This window comes from Fukomys damarensis, unplaced genomic scaffold (genome assembly GCF_012274545.1).
Source record: "Fukomys damarensis isolate Sample0158 unplaced genomic scaffold, DMR_v1.0_HiC HiC_scaffold_17, whole genome shotgun sequence".
In the NCBI taxonomy this organism is placed as follows: domain Eukaryota; kingdom Metazoa; phylum Chordata; class Mammalia; order Rodentia; family Bathyergidae; genus Fukomys; species Fukomys damarensis.
The window spans coordinates 30,934,103-30,951,635 of NW_022900929.1; the positions used below are offsets into that span (position 1 = coordinate 30,934,103).

The window sequence follows — 17,533 nt, forward strand, 5'->3', positions numbered from 1 at the left end:
GAATGTGACTGCTTTGAAGAGTCCACAGAGCACTTGCATGAGTCAGAATCCCTGTGTATAACTCAGACCAGGGGTAGTTAAACTCTCAGTGCTGGAAGTGAAGCGAACTGGCAAAACTAGGAGTTACTTTTTCTCTTTCTGTGAAGCAGACATCCATGGAGTTACTGAGAGAATAAAGAAGGTGAATTATAGTGAAGCAACTTTGTCTTCCCAGTCACAAATATTTTAAAGGCCAACAAGGCAGTCTGTTGCTCCAAGTTGCAGAATAGAAAGGTGTGGACTGGGTGCAGGCTGGGGTCTACACTGAGGTCATTGTGTTCCCTGCTTTGTTCAGATGCCTTATATTACAGACCTATACTTAGCAGCAACTTCATTAGCCATTGGTAAAATATTTTAATTTTTCTGATGAAGTAAATCCATGTGCTAAGAAGGTGATAATTGGCTGAGCATGGTGGCACACGCCTGTAATCCCAGCACTCAGAAGGCTGAGGCAGGAGGATCACTGTGAGTTCTAGACCAGCCTGGGCTACACAGTGAGTTCCAGAGCAGTCTGAACTACATAGTGAGACACTGTCTCAAAAAAACCCCCCAAAAAAAGGGGGGGGGATAATTAAGTTTTAAAATGCTACCTTTGGGGAACAAGCAATAGGGTTGCAACCACAAGCATTTTAGAAAGCCTTTAGAACTTGAACATTTATTTTACTTCAGATGCTGGAAAGGGAAAGGTTTCGAAGGCGTGCACTGTGTCTGACACTCTCAGTGTTACTGTAGAACCTAGCACCATCAGGGCAAAATAAATGTTTCAGAATTGAAAAATGATGTGTAGATTTATGTGTAGGGCAAAGCACTTTATAAGGAAAATACCATTGCTAAGAAGATATATGAATTTTTATGTAATTTGACAAATCTTTAAGAAAACCACCCAGACCCCTTATGTAGAAATGGCCAGAGAAGACTGGGAAGCCGCTAGAGCATCCTTCTTTCCACACTGACCGAGAACAGTACACTGATTTATTTTAAATGGTATTTAATCATAAACTAAGTGTAGGAAGTTAAATGAACTATCCCTAACTGCAGCTTACTTCTGTCCTTTGGTTTACACATCTTGGTAAATATGTGGAGTTTAAAAAATATTGCTTCAAATATTTCTAATTCCTTAATTCTGATAAGGAAGAATTTAACTTTGGTTCTGAAGGTAATGCACAACATTTTATTTCAGAAAATTTTGAAATAGCTAAATTAAGGAAAAGAGAAAAATCATGGCCTCAAACTGGAAAAATATATGGGCAAAATCTTAATACTTTTCCTTATGTTAAAGTAACTTTTTGTTGTATTTTGTTTCTGCTTTTATTTTTTGTTTTTCTTTGTGAACCCAGGGCCTTTGCACTGAGCTATATCCCTGGCCTTTTCTCTTGTATTTTGAGACAGGGTCTCACTAAGTTGCTAAGTTGCCCAGGCTAAGCTCCAACCTGCCATTCTCCTGCCTCAGCCTACCAATGTGCTAGGATTACAGGCCTGTGCCACCATGCCTGGCTCAAGTGAATGAATTAGGTTCTGACATCATTTCTTCCAAAAGTCAAACAATGCTGAACAACAGAAAGTATGTTTTTGTGTTAGGCAAATTACTGTCTTTATAAATTGTGCTGTCTTTACTTTTCAACTTTACAGTTCATGGAATTGCAGTAGCCTATTCATGTCATATCATAACTAAGTTTTCTTCCTTCTCTTTTCCTTCTTTTTGTCTCACTCTGATTCTTCGGTTGCCATTTCTTAAAATACGGGGTTTTCCCTGTATTTTCTTCTTGGTGAGGAACTTTTCTCTAATGGCTTTGGAGAAGGGGTCAGGGACAAGACGGCCAGAGAGCCTGTGCCGTGCCTTTCTCGCCATTGGTGAGTCAGTGCCTCATTCCCTTTCCCCTCCCAGGGCTCCCTGGCTCGGGGCAGGCGTCTTGCTGGCCCTGCTAGCCCTGTACCAAGGGGCCACATCCTTGTCACTTTTCCTGCTTCGTCCCAACCTGAGTGTCCTCATCCAAGCTTTAGCTCAGTGTAACAAGACCATGTGAGTGGAATCCCAAGTGAGGTGTTGTGAGTATTTAATCAAAGCCTGGATCAGACCCCCACCTTACCAGGATGAGTACAAGGGAAAGCATGCACACAGGAACTGTACTGAAACTGGGAATCATAGCTTCGAACGCTAGTTATGCCCCTAAACGTGGAGCACAGCTGGTATAGAATTCTCACTTGTCCACAAAATGGTTAGCTTACTTCCCTGAAGACGATCTGTTTTCCACCAAATCATATTCTCCTCTCTTCCATTTTGTCAGAGCCCTGTATTTTTATTTTTAATTTTTTTCCATTTCTCATTAGTCAAATTATTTTATTTTTCCCATTTCCCACCCTTTCAGTCTTCCCTCTACTTCCCATTTACAAAACATTGCTTCTGTTGTTTTCCCTCCATTCTTTTTTAGTTTTTATCCCAATTTCCTTCCTTCACTTCCCTCTCTCCATACCTTTATTTCCCTTCCCATTTGAACATTTTCTTCCTATTTCTCAATATCTGTCCCCCATTTTGGTACTTACTTATCTTTTGGTTTTCCCACACAAAGAGAAACAATATTTAAACACGTGCCTGATTTATTTCACTTAAAATTATGTTCTCAAGGTGCATCCATTTACCTAGAAATGTCTCAAGTTTATCCTTCTTCGTGGCTGAGTAGTGTTCCATTGCATACAAAAACCACATTTTCTTCATACATTCATCCACTGATGGTCATCTGGGCTGCTTCTAAGAATTAGCTGTTATAAATTGTGTTTCTATGAACATGGGTGTGCGTATATTGCTGTGTTATGATGCTTTTAACCTATTCGGGAAGATATCTAGAAGGGGAATAGTTGTGTCAAACACAACCTCTAGTTTTAACTTTTTGCAGAATCTCTATGCTGATCTCCACAGCAGTTGCACCAACTTAGATTCCACCCAACAATGGAGCAGGGCTCCTTTCTCCCCACAGCCTCACCAGCATTTGTTATTGGTCGATTCTTTGATAGCAGCCATTCTTTCTGGGGTGAGATCAAAGTTCAGTGTTGCTTTAATGTGTGCTTCTGAAATGAGGGGGGACAGTAAGTATTGTTTTCATATGTTTATTTTCTGTTTGTACTTCTTCATCGGAGAAGTGTCTACTCACGTCAGATGCCCAGTTTTGGATTGCTTCTCTTTTATATTTGAGGAGTCTGATTTTTTTCTTTTGAGTTCTTTATTTGTAACTGGCCAAATTGAGAAAGGAAAGCTTTCCAGTTTGGAAGAATTACCAGCTGACTTTAGAACGCAGCTTCCTTTGCAGCCTGCTAGTTCTAGAGTCCACTGAAAGCTGGATGGATCTCGCCTGCAGCCCCTCTTAGCAGAGTATCTTTGAAAGGGTTACTTCAGCTCTCTGGACTTCAGTTCCTCATTAATCCAGCGGTTGTGGCTGGCTCCCAGGGTCATGGCCAAGGGTAGAGCAATAGGGCGTGGGCAAACTGTCAGCAGCGGCCAATGTGCATGTGTCTCAGGAGCCTGTGCAAGCTCGGCTTTCAGGCCGGTGCATGGGGAATCAATCTCCAAGAATGCACTGTTGAGCAGAGCGGCTCCTTCCGGTCTGCCCCTCCTTCACCGCGGGAGCAGGGTGCCCAGGGGCTGGGCCATGGTGCAGGAGGAGAGTCCGTAAGCCCGTGCCAGGGACCCCTGCCCTTCGGTCTTGTGCGATGCTCAGAGGCCATCGCTAGAACAGAGCTGGGAATTCACTCACTGAATGGAAGCAAGAAAGGGAATTGAGGTGGCTGCTGCCAGTGTGCCAGGCACAGTGAAACTGTGCCATTTATGTGGTGAGTCACAATGAAGCACACTCCCTTTTAAAAATGAATTTCCTGGAGAAATTGGCACTGAAATCTGAAGAAGTCTAATATAAAGCTATTCTTCTCAAAAAATGGGACAAAATCGTCCTATTATTTGACTTCTCCCCTTCGGTGGTGATGTAGGGTGTGCAGGCCTGAATAAAAATTGCATTGAAAGTTCACTCAGTTTCCTCCCATGGCCATGTTCATGTCTTAAAGCTGCCGTCTTTGAGAAGAGTGTGTCTAAGGGGCCCGTCTGTGCCACAAGCCTTACAGACCCGCGGCTCTGTATATGTTGAAGCTTTTCACAGGCAAACATTATCCAGCTCTTGCTGCTGTGGGGTTGGAAGGGCTCCACTTCCACTACTGTCTCTGGTGAACAGCTCTCATTGTTCCCTCAATGAGAGAAGGATTCTGCAGCCAGACTAGGGGACCAGGGGGAGAAATTGTTTTCCTCCTTTTTTCTTGTTCCTTGTAGTTCCATTAGATACTCGAGTATTTAGGAAGAAAACAAAAAGCCTTTTGATAATCATGTGAGAAACCACACAGCCCTCCCCACACCAGTGAGACGAGTTTCCCCAAGTCTCACCAAACAAAGCCAGAAAGTGGATGTTTCCTAGCCAGTGAGATGCATAGAGACAACTGCTTAGGTTGTTTTAACTCTCAGCTGATCCTTCGGATTACACAGATATCCTGTCCTGGCTCCACCGCCCGAAAGCTCTGCCTCCACTCCTTGCACACGAGCAGCGGGGCTGTGAGCCATCATCTCCCCTTTCTGGGTCCCAGGATATCGGTTTGATTTGAAAGCGTGGAGAAGAAGTTCTTAGAAGAGGGACCGAGGAGCGGGGACCACACTTTGTGAGAGGCCTGCAGGCCACCATGTGTCACATCATTGGTGCATCACACAGAGCAAAGCGTGTGTGCTCGCGAGCAGTTGGGAGAGCTGACGACTGTTCCCTGTCCAGCATTTGTCAGCTCAGAGTTGGGGAACAGTCAGATTTGTCAGGGTAGTTTTCTTTAAGGTATGTTATGATCTCTGCAGGGAGTGGGGTGCAGGAGAAATGCAGTGAGGGTGATAAGCCAGGCTGCCTGTCTGGGGCCTTAGAGGGAGACCCTGCTCCCAACCCACCCTCCCATTGCCCTCAGCTGGGCAGGCTGCTTCCTGCCAACCCTGTCACCTGGAGTGAGCTGTTCGGGTGGCTGAGTCCCCATTTTCCTACCCCACCTCCTGAGCACACAGAGTCGGGAGTGAACTGGGAGGACAGCTGAGACGTCACCGTGTGCCTGGCATGCAGCAGGTTGCACTGTCACCTCTGGGAGTTGCATGTGGGCATCAGCAGAGGTGCAGCGCTATTCATTATGCTGGTGTCTCCCGCCTCCCCTCCCATCCCAGGAAGAGCCGAAGCTGGGAGTCCAAAGAGGAAGGTGCTGAGTGGGTGCGGGCATCCCCATCCGGTGGGCAAATAGGGCAAGGAGCTGGGAAGGCGGAGCCGCAGATGCAGCCTCCAGTCGGGGTCCTGGCTCAGCTGAAGGAGGTGGCGAAGACAAGGTCTGGGCCCCTCACAGAGATGCCTCACTGGTGATGTGGGGACAGGGACAATGTCCCCATCTCTAGCTTGATTGCTGAGAGTGTCAGGGTCATAACTACTGTGCTTTACTTTTAGTTTCAATTCTGTTTTTAAAGAAATAGTCAAAACTTCTGTTATTCTCTGAAATAATAAGATAACATCTCAGATGCCTCTGCATTGTCGCTCCTGGTCATATTTTCATCTGTCACCCTCTTGCACTGCTTGCTTGTCTGCCTCTCCAGCCCCACAAGCTGTGCATGTGTATTAGAAAGGGTGGGAAGGTGGGTGTGGGGCTGCACCCCGACATCCAGGCACCGTGTGAGGCTGAGACAGGAAGCTCACAAGCTTAAGCCCCACCCTGGCAGCTTAGTGACTTAAGTCTGGGCATGTCACTCGGTGAAAAGGTCCTGGGGCCAACCTCCCATCCTTCTGTCACAAGCAGAGGCAGGTGGAGGGATGGAAGCTGATTCCCATGCTGCTTAGATGTCACAGTTCTCATTTCTGTTGATGAAGTGGAGCATTCTTCCCCTGACTCAGAGACAAGGCCGGTGTCTGCAAGCACAGTTCAGAGCTTCGAGCAGAAACACAGATGGCCAAGGGTCAGGCCATGATGAAGTGGCTCTGGGGTCCCAAGGCCCCTCTCGACCCAGGCATGGCCCCCACACGGTTGCTGCCATAGTTCAGACAACTGCTTTTCCCTTGCTTCTATTTTGTGTTGGGGGCAAAAGTTTAAAAACCATCAGGGCCTCATTCACATTAGGTGAGTGCTAACAAATCACTAAAACTCCTAGTCCTTGTGCTCCGTATGCTTGGTGTGGGCAGTGAGAGAGCAGGGACCCAGGGACAGTCACAAGATGCCTGGGAGGGCACACAGAGGACAGCCGCAGTCCCACTGAAGTTCGGAGTGGCAAGAGCAGCTGCCAGCGGGGGAGTGGACATGGCAGCGGGCTGGGGAGGGCATTGCCTGGAGGGGGCTGATCTCAGGTAACCAGCAGCTCAGTCCTCAAGCAGATGAGCCACAGGAAGCGCCAGGCATCTTCTACCGAAAGTCAGAACCTGCGCTGCAGAGCACTCGTTCAGTTTCAGACAAAGGGGAGGGTTCCAGACATGTTCCCTGCAGAGCGACACATTTCTCTGTGACTGAGAGTAGGACACCATGAAAGAGCAAAGTCGGTTCTTGCTTTACCATTGCTAGAGAATAAATCACAGTGCATGCAACAGACAAGAATGCCATCTGCAAAGCGTACAGATCCAAGTGGCAATTGCAGCATTCTGTATTCTCAGATTTGCTGCTTAAAAGCCTTGGGGTCTGCAAAGAGAAAGGAATGCATCTGTCTTCACTCAAAACATAAAAGACAGCTGGGCATGGTGGCGCATGCCTGTAATTCCAACACTTTGGGAGGCTGAGGCAGGAAGTCCCAAATCTGAGCCCTGCTGGATGACTTAGTGACTTAAGGACTCAAAATAATGGCTTAGGTTCAGTCCTCAATTCTGAAAAGGAAAAGAAAGGACGTAAATAAAAACCAGAAAGGCGAGAGACCAGTGAGTGATTTGTTGAAAATACTGATGTGCTTTAGAATTTACTACATAGTGGAAGAGATCATGCTTGTCCTGACAGAAATAAATTGCATTTAATTAAAAATATGCTAGTAAATCGTGCATCCAGAGTGGATGAATGATTACAATCTAAAGAAGAAAAGTGGTTAAGTGGTGGATTGCATTAGGAAGGCAGCTCAGAATTGGGTTAGCCTTTAACATTATTCTGAAGAATATGTGACACTGGTTTTCTTTGCAGTTCAAACACACATAAATTATGCTTTAACTTGCACATGCTGACTTCGGATAGGAAATGTCAGTCCGCGGCAAACAGCTGTTCCCTTAATATTTTGTAGGGACCATGCAGTGGGGCCCGGCCTGGGAAGGGGCAGCAGAAAACTCGAGGTCATAGCCTCAGACCGGCATCTGCCTGCCTGCACTGCCTAGCTGAGAAGGAAAAGGATATGCACAAAGCCATTTTGAAAACAGAGAACCATTTTGCTACTTTTAGCAATTTTTAGACTTTCACTTAATACAGACATCTCTCAGGTCAATCAAGTGTGGCTGGCTGTTTAGGGATCTAGGTAATGATTTATTTGTCTCCTTTGTAAGTTTTTTTCATCAGAATCACTGTCGCAGAATCTCTTCGAAACCTCGTCAGAGCATGTGCTTAGCTCCGGGCAGCGCCATGTGCAGGGGTGTGTGCAGGCTGTGTCCCAGCCCCAACACTGTCCTGGGCAGCGTGGCCGCTCTTGCACCTCTGAGCCTTCTACCCCTGCATGGGCACAGGGCTTTTTCCAGGCCCACTCACCTGGGGCCTCGCTCCCTGGGTTCTCGGAGGAGCCACTGTGTCACACAGCAGCCCACCCACCAGAAGGCGGTTGTTCCACAGTTTAACAGGAAACAGGAAGGCCGGCCACCTGGATATTCATCCTAGCATCCTAGCGTGAACTTTCGAGGATCTTCCCCCAGTGTTTTACAGCTGCCTCTGTGGAGCCAAGCGTGCTTCGCTGAAATACTGAAAAATACTGAAGTTTCCCCATCCCCGTCTTCTTACCATTCTCCCGCTAAAGCAGAGAAGAGATGCTTTGCATTTCATCACATTTCTTCACTGATAAAGATCTTGTTGTTTGTCACTGGTTGGGTGGGATTATGAAGAAAAGTGTGAAATAGCATTTAAGTCCACCCCTTGCGTGGTCGTGGAGCTCTTTTAAGGTTTTCCCATTCTTTTTTCTTTTAATTTTATTGGTACATTTTTGCAGTACATACTGATGAGCTGGTAGGAGCACATTGCACATCTCTGTTCCTTTTTCATCTCCTCCCTTCCCACCCTTCTCTCTTCCCCCCATCTCTTGGTCCCCTTACCATTTGTAAGAGGTCTAGCTCCCTATTTCCTATGACCTATCTTTTCTTTAGCTGTTTATGTGTATTTTGGGTTTCTCATACAAGAGAATCCACGGGATATTTAATTGATAGCACAGACACCTACTTCCTCAGGTCTGAAAGTTAGAAAGTGACACTGACCTCCCTCTAGAAGTACCTGACCATCACTGGAAGCCAGCAGGTTCTCCTGCAGGCCTGTGTTAATGCAGTACACTGCCTGTGTTTCTGCTACCAATACTGGAACAACCAAATGGCTGTAGGGAACGACCCTCAGGAAACCGCTGAGGCAAAAAGCATTTGGATTTGTTCCTCCCAGAGCTCCCAACCACAGGATGGCGTTGTTTGAGAACAGACCCCTCCACGTCCCGGGACTGAAATACTTTGTATGTGTTGTTGTTTGCAGTGCATGCCAAGACATTCATGAGCAGCAGAGCCAAGCTGGCGAGCTAATTAAATATTATATGTGTATGTGTTTAAAACAGCGTAATAAGGAGCATTGGAAACCTTCAAGATGAGCGAATATCTTATAACTTCTTCCGCAGGTGCGAGGATAGCTACAAGCCATGGACTTTCTGTCCTGCTTCTTGTTTGTGGCTTTGTGAAGGGTGCTTTGCTTTAGTCTAAAGTGCTGACTTTTTCCAATATCACTTTCTCTTCTTAAAGCAAAGAGCAAATCGCCTGTAAAACCTACGGAGCGGACAGCAAAGTTGACCCTAAACTCCAAGCACCACTCAGCACCCTCTGTACTATAATTACCTACACCAGGAGCTCCTGCTTCCGGAAGCATAAATGAAGAGACTATCACACGCTTTGTTCCTAATGTTTTCTTTGGCAAATCACTGGTCTTTCATTTCACAAGGATTAGTGTGAAGCGATAGGACCTTTTCTATAGCAAGACCAATTTTTTTCTCTTTTCTTTCGGCGAGTAACATCATCATCCCTCTGACTGCTCGGGGGTTGGCCAGAGTCATTGTTTAGTGAATGTTTACTGTGGATACCACTGATTTCCCATCAAAGGACCCACCAATCAGCTGCAGAGAAACAAACAGATCAGAAGTCTACAGGACAGAACCCTTTACCCAACAAAACCCTTCTGGTGTAGGAACAAAATCGTCAGTGCTGCAAGTCAACAGGAGAATATTGTCTTAAACATGGAGTAATTACAGAAAGTTTTCTTTCAAACCTTCTTGGATATTTTAATTTTTCCTGATCCCAGTTCTGGTTCCATGGTGGGGAGTCCTGCTTACGGCCAACCCCTGTCCATCTTGGGAAGTTTCTATGAATACATTTTGAGTGCTCTATGTTTCAATGTATTTTAATTCATTTTGCAATTGTTGTATATGCAGACCTCATGAATTCTGTAAATTGCTTCTATTATGTGTGATATAACTTCAAAGTAGATAGACTGTAAGCCTCATGCAAGCTGATTTTTATCATTCGATATATAAATATAAACCTACGGATATCTCTACGTTGGCTACCAACCAACTTCTTTTGATAAATCATTTATTTTTTGTTTATGATCCATGTATTGCGTGAATTTCGTAGTGGATCCTTCATCTCTGCAAGTTTGATGGCTTCAGATGGTCCGTTGCGTCCTCTGCTTCCTCCTGGGAAACACATATTCGGAACTGTATCTGTCTCTGAAAAACGAATTAATTTTGTTGTGTGTGTGCTATGTTGGAATTTGCTGTGTTCCTTTATGTATGCTGTTCACCTGAGTTGGGAGCTTCCTGACCAGAGAACACACTTTGGTTCTGACAACTACCCCTGTGTCATCCTCATTCTGTCACTGTACAGCAAAGTCACTTCTAGAAATTCTGTCTCGGGGCGAATGTGGGAGGGAAGCTGACCCTTGGTCCCTGCGTTCATGAAGAAACCTTTTTGCTATGGCTCAAATATGCTGCTTCCTTTGACTGTATGAATTTTTGTAGCTTTGTCATTCTGTTATTTGCTGCTAATTATATTTTAATGTCTCCTAATTAAAAAATTAAAATTTGTTGTTGGCTAAATACAATATGCAAATGATGAATGCAGACCCCTCCCAAAGAAGCCGTGTGTTCCGTGTTCACTGGTTGACGAATTAGGATTTTGATATTCCACCTTTATTTTTGGCTTAATAATAATTCAGACTGCTTTATTTGGAACATGATTTTTACTCTAGCACAGAGAGATAGGACTAGTAATGTGTTGCAGATGCACCAGGAAGAGGGAAGACTGGAGAGAGGAACGATCTCAGTTTTCCTTCCAGAGCATCTTCTGTTTTCTTTCTGTCCAAAGCCGAACTCAGCTGCACAGGGCCTGTCTTCCCTGTCTCAACCCTAAGCAGAGGGCGGAGGGCAGTGAATGCCTCTGCCACACCAAGGTAAACCCATGGACTTTCTGCCTTTGGTTACAGAAATGTGCATATTTGCATGATATTCTTGACATTCTCTTCGGAGAAAGAATGTTTCATACTACTTTTTTTCCATTTTTCTTGTTTATTTGGTTTATTATTTCAGTCTAATGAGGAAAATAAGCAAAGGTTTGATTGCGCTATGTTATTAACTGAGGAATGTATTTTCTTTCAAAGATTAATACCTGTAAGCGCATAAAATAATAAGGTAAATGTCATCTGTGAGTCTGTATGAGCTTGAAGGATGGCATACATTAAGGCATCAGAGTTCTGATTCGATTCAGTCCAGCTGGTAGAACACACGAGACACCAGGTTTTCACTCAGATGCCAGGAAATGAGCTCATTCAGCATGAGCAGGACAGATCGGTACCAGTTTCACTACGGCAGGGACAGGTGCTGGTATGAGAACACTTACTAGGCTCATTGTATCAGTGTCCAAAACATTGTAGACGTATTTGTCACTGTGCTACCGAGTCTAACTGCCCGGCTGCTGTTTTGAGAAAAAACATAGCATGCTAAACTCAGAAACTTAAGATGGAATTTTAAATATTAGAATGGAGATGGTAGCACACTAAGGAGACCATCTAGTTGTTTGCATCTAATCTTCTATCCCTTGGGTAGTAACTGTATGCTGTGACTATGGAAATGAATAAAGATTGAAAATAATTGATCTGGCTTCTCAGCCTTGTTTCCAAGGTTTTTTGACGTCTTTCAGAAGACGAAATAATGAAAAGTTGAAATTGCTTAGCTCGAATTCAAGCCAGATCCTTTGTTCTCTCTCAAAGACATGTAGACTGCTGACAAATAAAACAATGCAAATGAAAGTACTTGAGGATAAAATAAGATAAAACGTCTTACGGCCAATGTAAGTTAATAAACAAACTTGGTGGAGTCTTCAAGCCCAGGGAATTTATAGTCAGCCTTCTGTGCCCTTAAACAATAAATGCAATGTAACAACTCTTCCTGTGGTGTGCACATTGTATAGAAATAATTTTAAGTATACAGGACAATGTGTGTATGGTATATGCAAATCCTGTACCATTTTTTATAAGAGATGTGAGTATCCACAGAGACGACCTTCCAGAAGGGCTCATCCAACCCATCCTCACAGAGCCTGGGGATGGCTCTAGATCTGTATTTTGCATGTGTATATTTGTCTTATGGGAAAGGTTCTTCACATTAACTGACTCTGAAAATGATTTACTTATCATTTGCTGGCCTAGGAAAATAATACTTAAATAGTTTTGAGAACATATGATGACCTGATTGCTATGTTTGAACTGGTTTGCCTTAAGATTCTTGGAAGCAGGATGTCTTTAGAGAAATATATTAGGACACACACACACACACACACACACACACATATACATCTGACAAAACATACATTTTTAAGCTCAGAAAGAATACTTTAAATTTGCTATAAACAGTATAAACAGAAATGATGTTGAATTTTTATTACAATGCTAATATAAATTTTTAAAGGACATGCAGCTACCATTCAAATAAGTGGTATTGATCCTATATAAAAAATATTAAGTATAACAGTTTATAAAAGAAGAGATAATTACCAAAGGAAACGTAATCTTTCTGAGATACAACATAACTAATGATTGTACTTTGGAATTGAGACTATGTAGTTAAAAATATTTGTACATAATTTCAAACATTAAGCTCAAAGGATTTCATTGTAGATCTGCTCATTAATCAGAGGAACATTCAGTGATTCAGGAAGTGTGGGGATTCAGGGTTTTGGCCATGGATGGTATCAGTCATGCATTTCCTGCATTTGCGGGGGAGATGGGGAGTCGGAGAAAACATACTGGTGTGGGGTGTGTAACCAGGTGGCCCTGGGAGGCCACTCTGAGCAGGGCCACTGGTGTTAATCCTGAGAGATCTGAAGTCAGTCAAGAGCAGGTTGTGGACCAGAGCCTTCAGGACAGAGCACAGCTTGTACAAAGTACTAAAGCCAAGTCCGTGTTGCTGTTCAAGGACCAGAGCTTATAATCGAGGGGCCAGTGTCTGAGACTGCACCTGTGAAGAGGTATCAGGCAGGATGGAGCCATGGGAACTGAACAGGCAGAGCCAGAGTCTGTGACACTGCAGGTGCGCTGCTATTCTGGAGCAGGACCGGGCTCCTGGGCACCTCTTGCAATCACACACTGACTTCCAGATGGCTGGAAACCTGTGCCAGTGCTGGAGACACAGGGGCATGGCAACATTTCCTGCTGATTTACATCAGATCATTTTAAGGAGCAACAGGAGCAATGGAGCACAATCAGGACAGGTGTGACTATGGCGATGAGCCAGTTCTGGGCATTATGGGAGTGAAGCAGGAGCAGTGTCCACCCGTGGCTTTGCTTGCCTCTGGTTTCAGCTACTGTGGTCAGCCAGGATCTGAAAACATCCAGTGGAACCCTGCACTTAAACCAGTCCTAAACTGTGATTACACGTGTGATGGACAGGACCTTCACTGTCCTGCTGTGGCCCCGGACAAGACCTATCCCCTCTGTGCTCACCAGCTGTGCCCCCAGCCACCTCTGTGAGAAGAGGGACTGTCACTGTGTCATCACCTGAGTGACAGAATCCTTATTGAACCTATTAGTGGCCCCAAAGCCAATAGGGCCAGGCTGGCAATCTGGATTTTCCAAAGAGAAGTTGTAAATGTTTCCCCCAGGCGCAAATATAAAAGTTCTGTTTCTTTATCAGTGTGTGTGGTAAGAAAACAAGTGGTCCATGCAGGGTTTGCACCAACCCACGAGTGGGCTGGCAGGACACCCCCTTGAAGAGGAGGGAAGAGCTTGCTGTAGGTTTGAAGGGCAGGGAAGGTGGAGGGGAAAAGGTGCATTCTTAGACATTGGCTAGAAAACACTGTGACTAAAAGGGCAGGGAGGAAAAACTCTAGAATGTGCACACTTTGCAAATGTTATTTTTTTTAAGTCAGAAATTAAAATTGGAATTCTCCACAATACAAATCCCAGAAGTCAATGGATTAAAGAGACAGTATTTTCAGGGGGTGAGATTGTGACAAAAATCACTTTATACTTAGACTATATTTTCACTGTTAAAGAAATAAAATCATTTTGAAGTAAACAAGGCTTAGAAACAAATAGCCTGTATATACTGTTTTTAAAACTGCTGCATATCGTCCCAAGACAGGAAATTAAAGTAAATAAGCATGTTACAAACTATCTAACATGTGCATTTAGAAATTGTGTTAAATCTAAAGAATGCTGGAGTATTTTATTGTTTTCACTGTATATAAAAGAAACAAAACTTTTCCAACCAATACTTATCCTTATTCTGTAAATGTAATATAATGTTTTCAGTGTTGTTCTTTTTTTCTTTTGCACATGTTTGTCACAAAACATTAAATTAATTTTACAACCACAAGTTGAAAAAAATTACAGGTGTATTTTATTCTAAAATATAATGCATAATGAAACATGTAACATATCAAAAGCTTTGTCAAGTTACAAACTTGCTATGTTATTAAGAACTGCAAATTTGAAATAAGCCAAAGAAGAAAATATCCCTTGATTTGTCCTCTGCAGGAGTGGCTGTGACTTGCAATGGGGAAATCATGGAGCTATGTCCTCATCTGTGCTTGCTGTTTGGTTTTAGATTTGCAGCTTTCTTTTCTGGCCTTTCCTCCTTCGGACCCCTTTTGAGATGTCCCAGCCCCTCAGTCACATCCATGGGCAGTAGGGCTGAAGACACTTCCTCCTCCCAAGGGTCAAGATGTCCTCTGGAAAATGGGTGCCTTAAGCGAGGCCTCAGGAAGCAGAGGGAGACACAGCGGGCCAGCGTTTTGTCACTGTCTTGACCCAGTTTCAGAGGTGGATGACCCCAAAGTCTCCAGCAGAGAAACAAAGACATCCTTTTCGAAGTCACACTTGATCTGCACAGTGTCAAAAGAGAAACCTTCATTTCTTGAAATCTGACTCTTGAACCACCATAAGAAGTCTCTAGACTTTCCAGTATCAGCTCATGGGCCTGGTGCACCCACCTCATGGGAGAGCCATGGTCCTGATGAGATCATCTCCTGGGCAGGCTTGGAATCTTCCTCCCAGCTTCCCCTAGATTGAGTGCTCTGGAAACTGCATGAAAGACAAACAGATGGCTCAGCTGTGCTCTCAAGGCACAAACTATGTCTGGGTCCCTGGAGAGCCCTGGTCAGCTACTTAGAGGAAAGGTGATTAGTGGAATATTTATCAGAGTCGATACAGGCCTAATGAGACCACATATCCACCTGCAATTATTTCCCCAGCTCCTGGAAACAGATAAAAATATAATGTTAGAGGTGGAAGACACCCTACATGGGTTCTCTGTCCTGCTAGGTAGGGCTATAAGTCAACAAAGGCCCTTCTTCATGCCAAAAATACCTTATCTTTGGAGAAAATGGAAAAACAGTGATACCATCAGAGACACAGATAACCATGTGTCTCTTTTATGATGGCACAAAGGTAACTAGTCTCAGTCCTGGCACCACAGGCGTAAGTGCTGTGTGCAATTGTAACCGCTGGTGCAGATGCAGCCTGCCTCCCAGAGCAAGGCAGCAGGCTTCCTGAAACCTGCCATGCAGCTGGTAAGGGAGCAATTTCTATTTATTAAAATTAGAATATTTTAAAAGAGGGATTTATTTATACCTGGCAAGGATAAAAGAGCTCCTTCCTCCTCTATCTGCAAAGCTGTGTTGACGCCCCAGGTCCAACCATAGCAGTCTGCCCTGCCTAGGACATCGCTGATGAGATCTGGGATAAGGAAGAGTAGCCAGGAGGCCTAGATACACAGATATTCCAAAGCCCTACACAGATCATGGGGCCCGATGGCTGAAAACATCTTTAAACATTCCAGAAGTACCAACTCCAGTCTTTTACAAACTATCACAGTAAACAGAAAATTGTGATGTGTCATTACCTGAGGCTAACGTTACCTCACTAGAAAGTCTGCCAAGGACAGTTCAGAAGAAGGCAGCTTCAGGCCAGCCTAACTCCTGACAGCAGGCCCAGAACTCTCCCACAGAATCTCAGCAGAACAAGTTCAGCAAATGTGATCCATCTCGTGGAGTAAATGTGTCTTATTCCAGGAATGGAAGCTAGCAAAACCAACCACAACATGCTCAACAGTGTGAGGTTGGATTTCTGCAGATGCAGACACATACTAGAATGTGACTCCATTTTGCCTGCTTGGGGAGTCTGGAACCTGTCGGTGGAGGAGGGAGAATGACAGAGACAGGAAGTGAGCTACTGGCAAGCAACTGGGGTTTTGACACAAGAGACTTTCCTCCAGCCACAGGGAACTGCAGCACCTAAGTACTTGGCTGTCCATCCTGATCCATCAGCCCACCCGGTGAAGGAATGCCCAGTGGACCAGAAGACCCACCTTTCCCTCTCTGGCCCTGTTTCCCTGCTCAGCCTCCTGGCCTCCAGGACCTTCTGCTCTGTCTTTTTGTTGACCATGATGTCTGTTCCTGGATCACGGAATTAAAGCATAAGCAGAGTAATTCTTCTGCCCTTCAGTCGTGGGTGTTTGGCACTGTGTCTTGGTGACCGGAAGGCTGATGGACTCACATACCTCGTGCAGCTTCCAAGATTGCTCCACAAAAAGAAATGCAGAAGCTGAAGCCAGAAATGTGCGTGAATGCATTGCAATGGTTATGCAGGGGGCCAGGACAGTCCCACTATGGGCAGGTCCCACCTGCAGGCCACCTGTGACCTGCTACTGATGAAGCTTCACAAGGCTGGAATCCTTGAACATTATTGGGTGATTTGGGGCACTATTTCCCCTGCCTCAGTGAAAATAGGCTGCTTCGAGGGGAAAGCTCACACAGTGCTACATTTTCAAAGGTGAAGTACATGAAGAGTAGACTTAGTTGGAAGTTTTCAGATGAGTTCCTTGGGAACTGGCTAAGAGTTGTAGCTACTTGTGTGGGGCCACACACTGACATTGGTTCCACCAATCAAGGTCAGACATCTTACTAGTGTTATGTTTATGTTGTCCTCTTTTGGCTATAATCAAAACTTTCAAGGAAGGGGGATTTTTACTTATCTACATTACATTATAGATTCCATATGCAGCCCAAAACAACTCTTCACCAAATGTAGGCCAGGGGAGACAGCCGCTCCCTGAAGAGAAATTGCGCCACCTCCGTGGGGAGGAAAGCACTTGATGGGATTCAGTGTTTACTCCTAAGTAGGTATTTCCCCTGTAATGAGGAATGTGGAGCAATACGATGATGCCTGTAGTCCACATTCATCTTCCACACCAAAATGTTCCCAGAAGTATTTAATAATATAACATTGGGGAGCGCACAGATGACCATTAATGGAGAAATGCATAACAAATAGTCTGTTCACAGAAGAGAAGACCTTCAAGTGCATAAAATCAATGAGGGCTAATACAATGCTAAAGGAAAATTTTAAAGCTAGACTCACTGATTAAAGTAAAAAAAAAATACATAGAGAAGGCTTTACTTAAATCCAAGATTGAACAAAATTGAATCAGTGTCTGAAGCATGCAGAAAACATCTTCTCAGAGGAGAGCTGTAGAACCCCACCTGCTCCACCAGGAAAGAAGAGGCAACGTTTCGTGGTCCTTTCTGGGTTCTGGAAACAGCGCATACCACGTCAATGAGAGCCTCACACTCTCCAGGTGTGAGTGCAGATCGGGAAGGGAAGGCCCGGCATTTGGCCCAGGATATGGCACAGGAGCTCTGCCCTCTGACCAGTGTAACCTTGTAAGCCTGAAAGAGTTCAAAGGGTCTTGTTTATCCAAGGGTTT

The 17,533-nt window shown here is 44.5% G+C and overlaps 1 protein-coding gene across 1 annotated transcript in view; it reads left to right on the forward strand.

The window, feature by feature from the left end:
- The window catches only part of Vstm2a (V-set and transmembrane domain containing 2A), a 34,923-nt gene extending 20,802 nt beyond the window's left edge, over window positions 1-14,121 (forward strand). The window contains 2 exon segments of the mRNA XM_019207561.2: window positions 9,021-9,094; window positions 9,096-14,121. Of these exon segments, the coding sequence (XP_019063106.1) occupies window positions 9,021-9,094; window positions 9,096-9,146 (125 nt within the window). The 3' untranslated portion in view covers window positions 9,147-14,121.
- The last annotated feature ends 3,412 nt before the right edge of the window (window positions 14,122-17,533 follow it).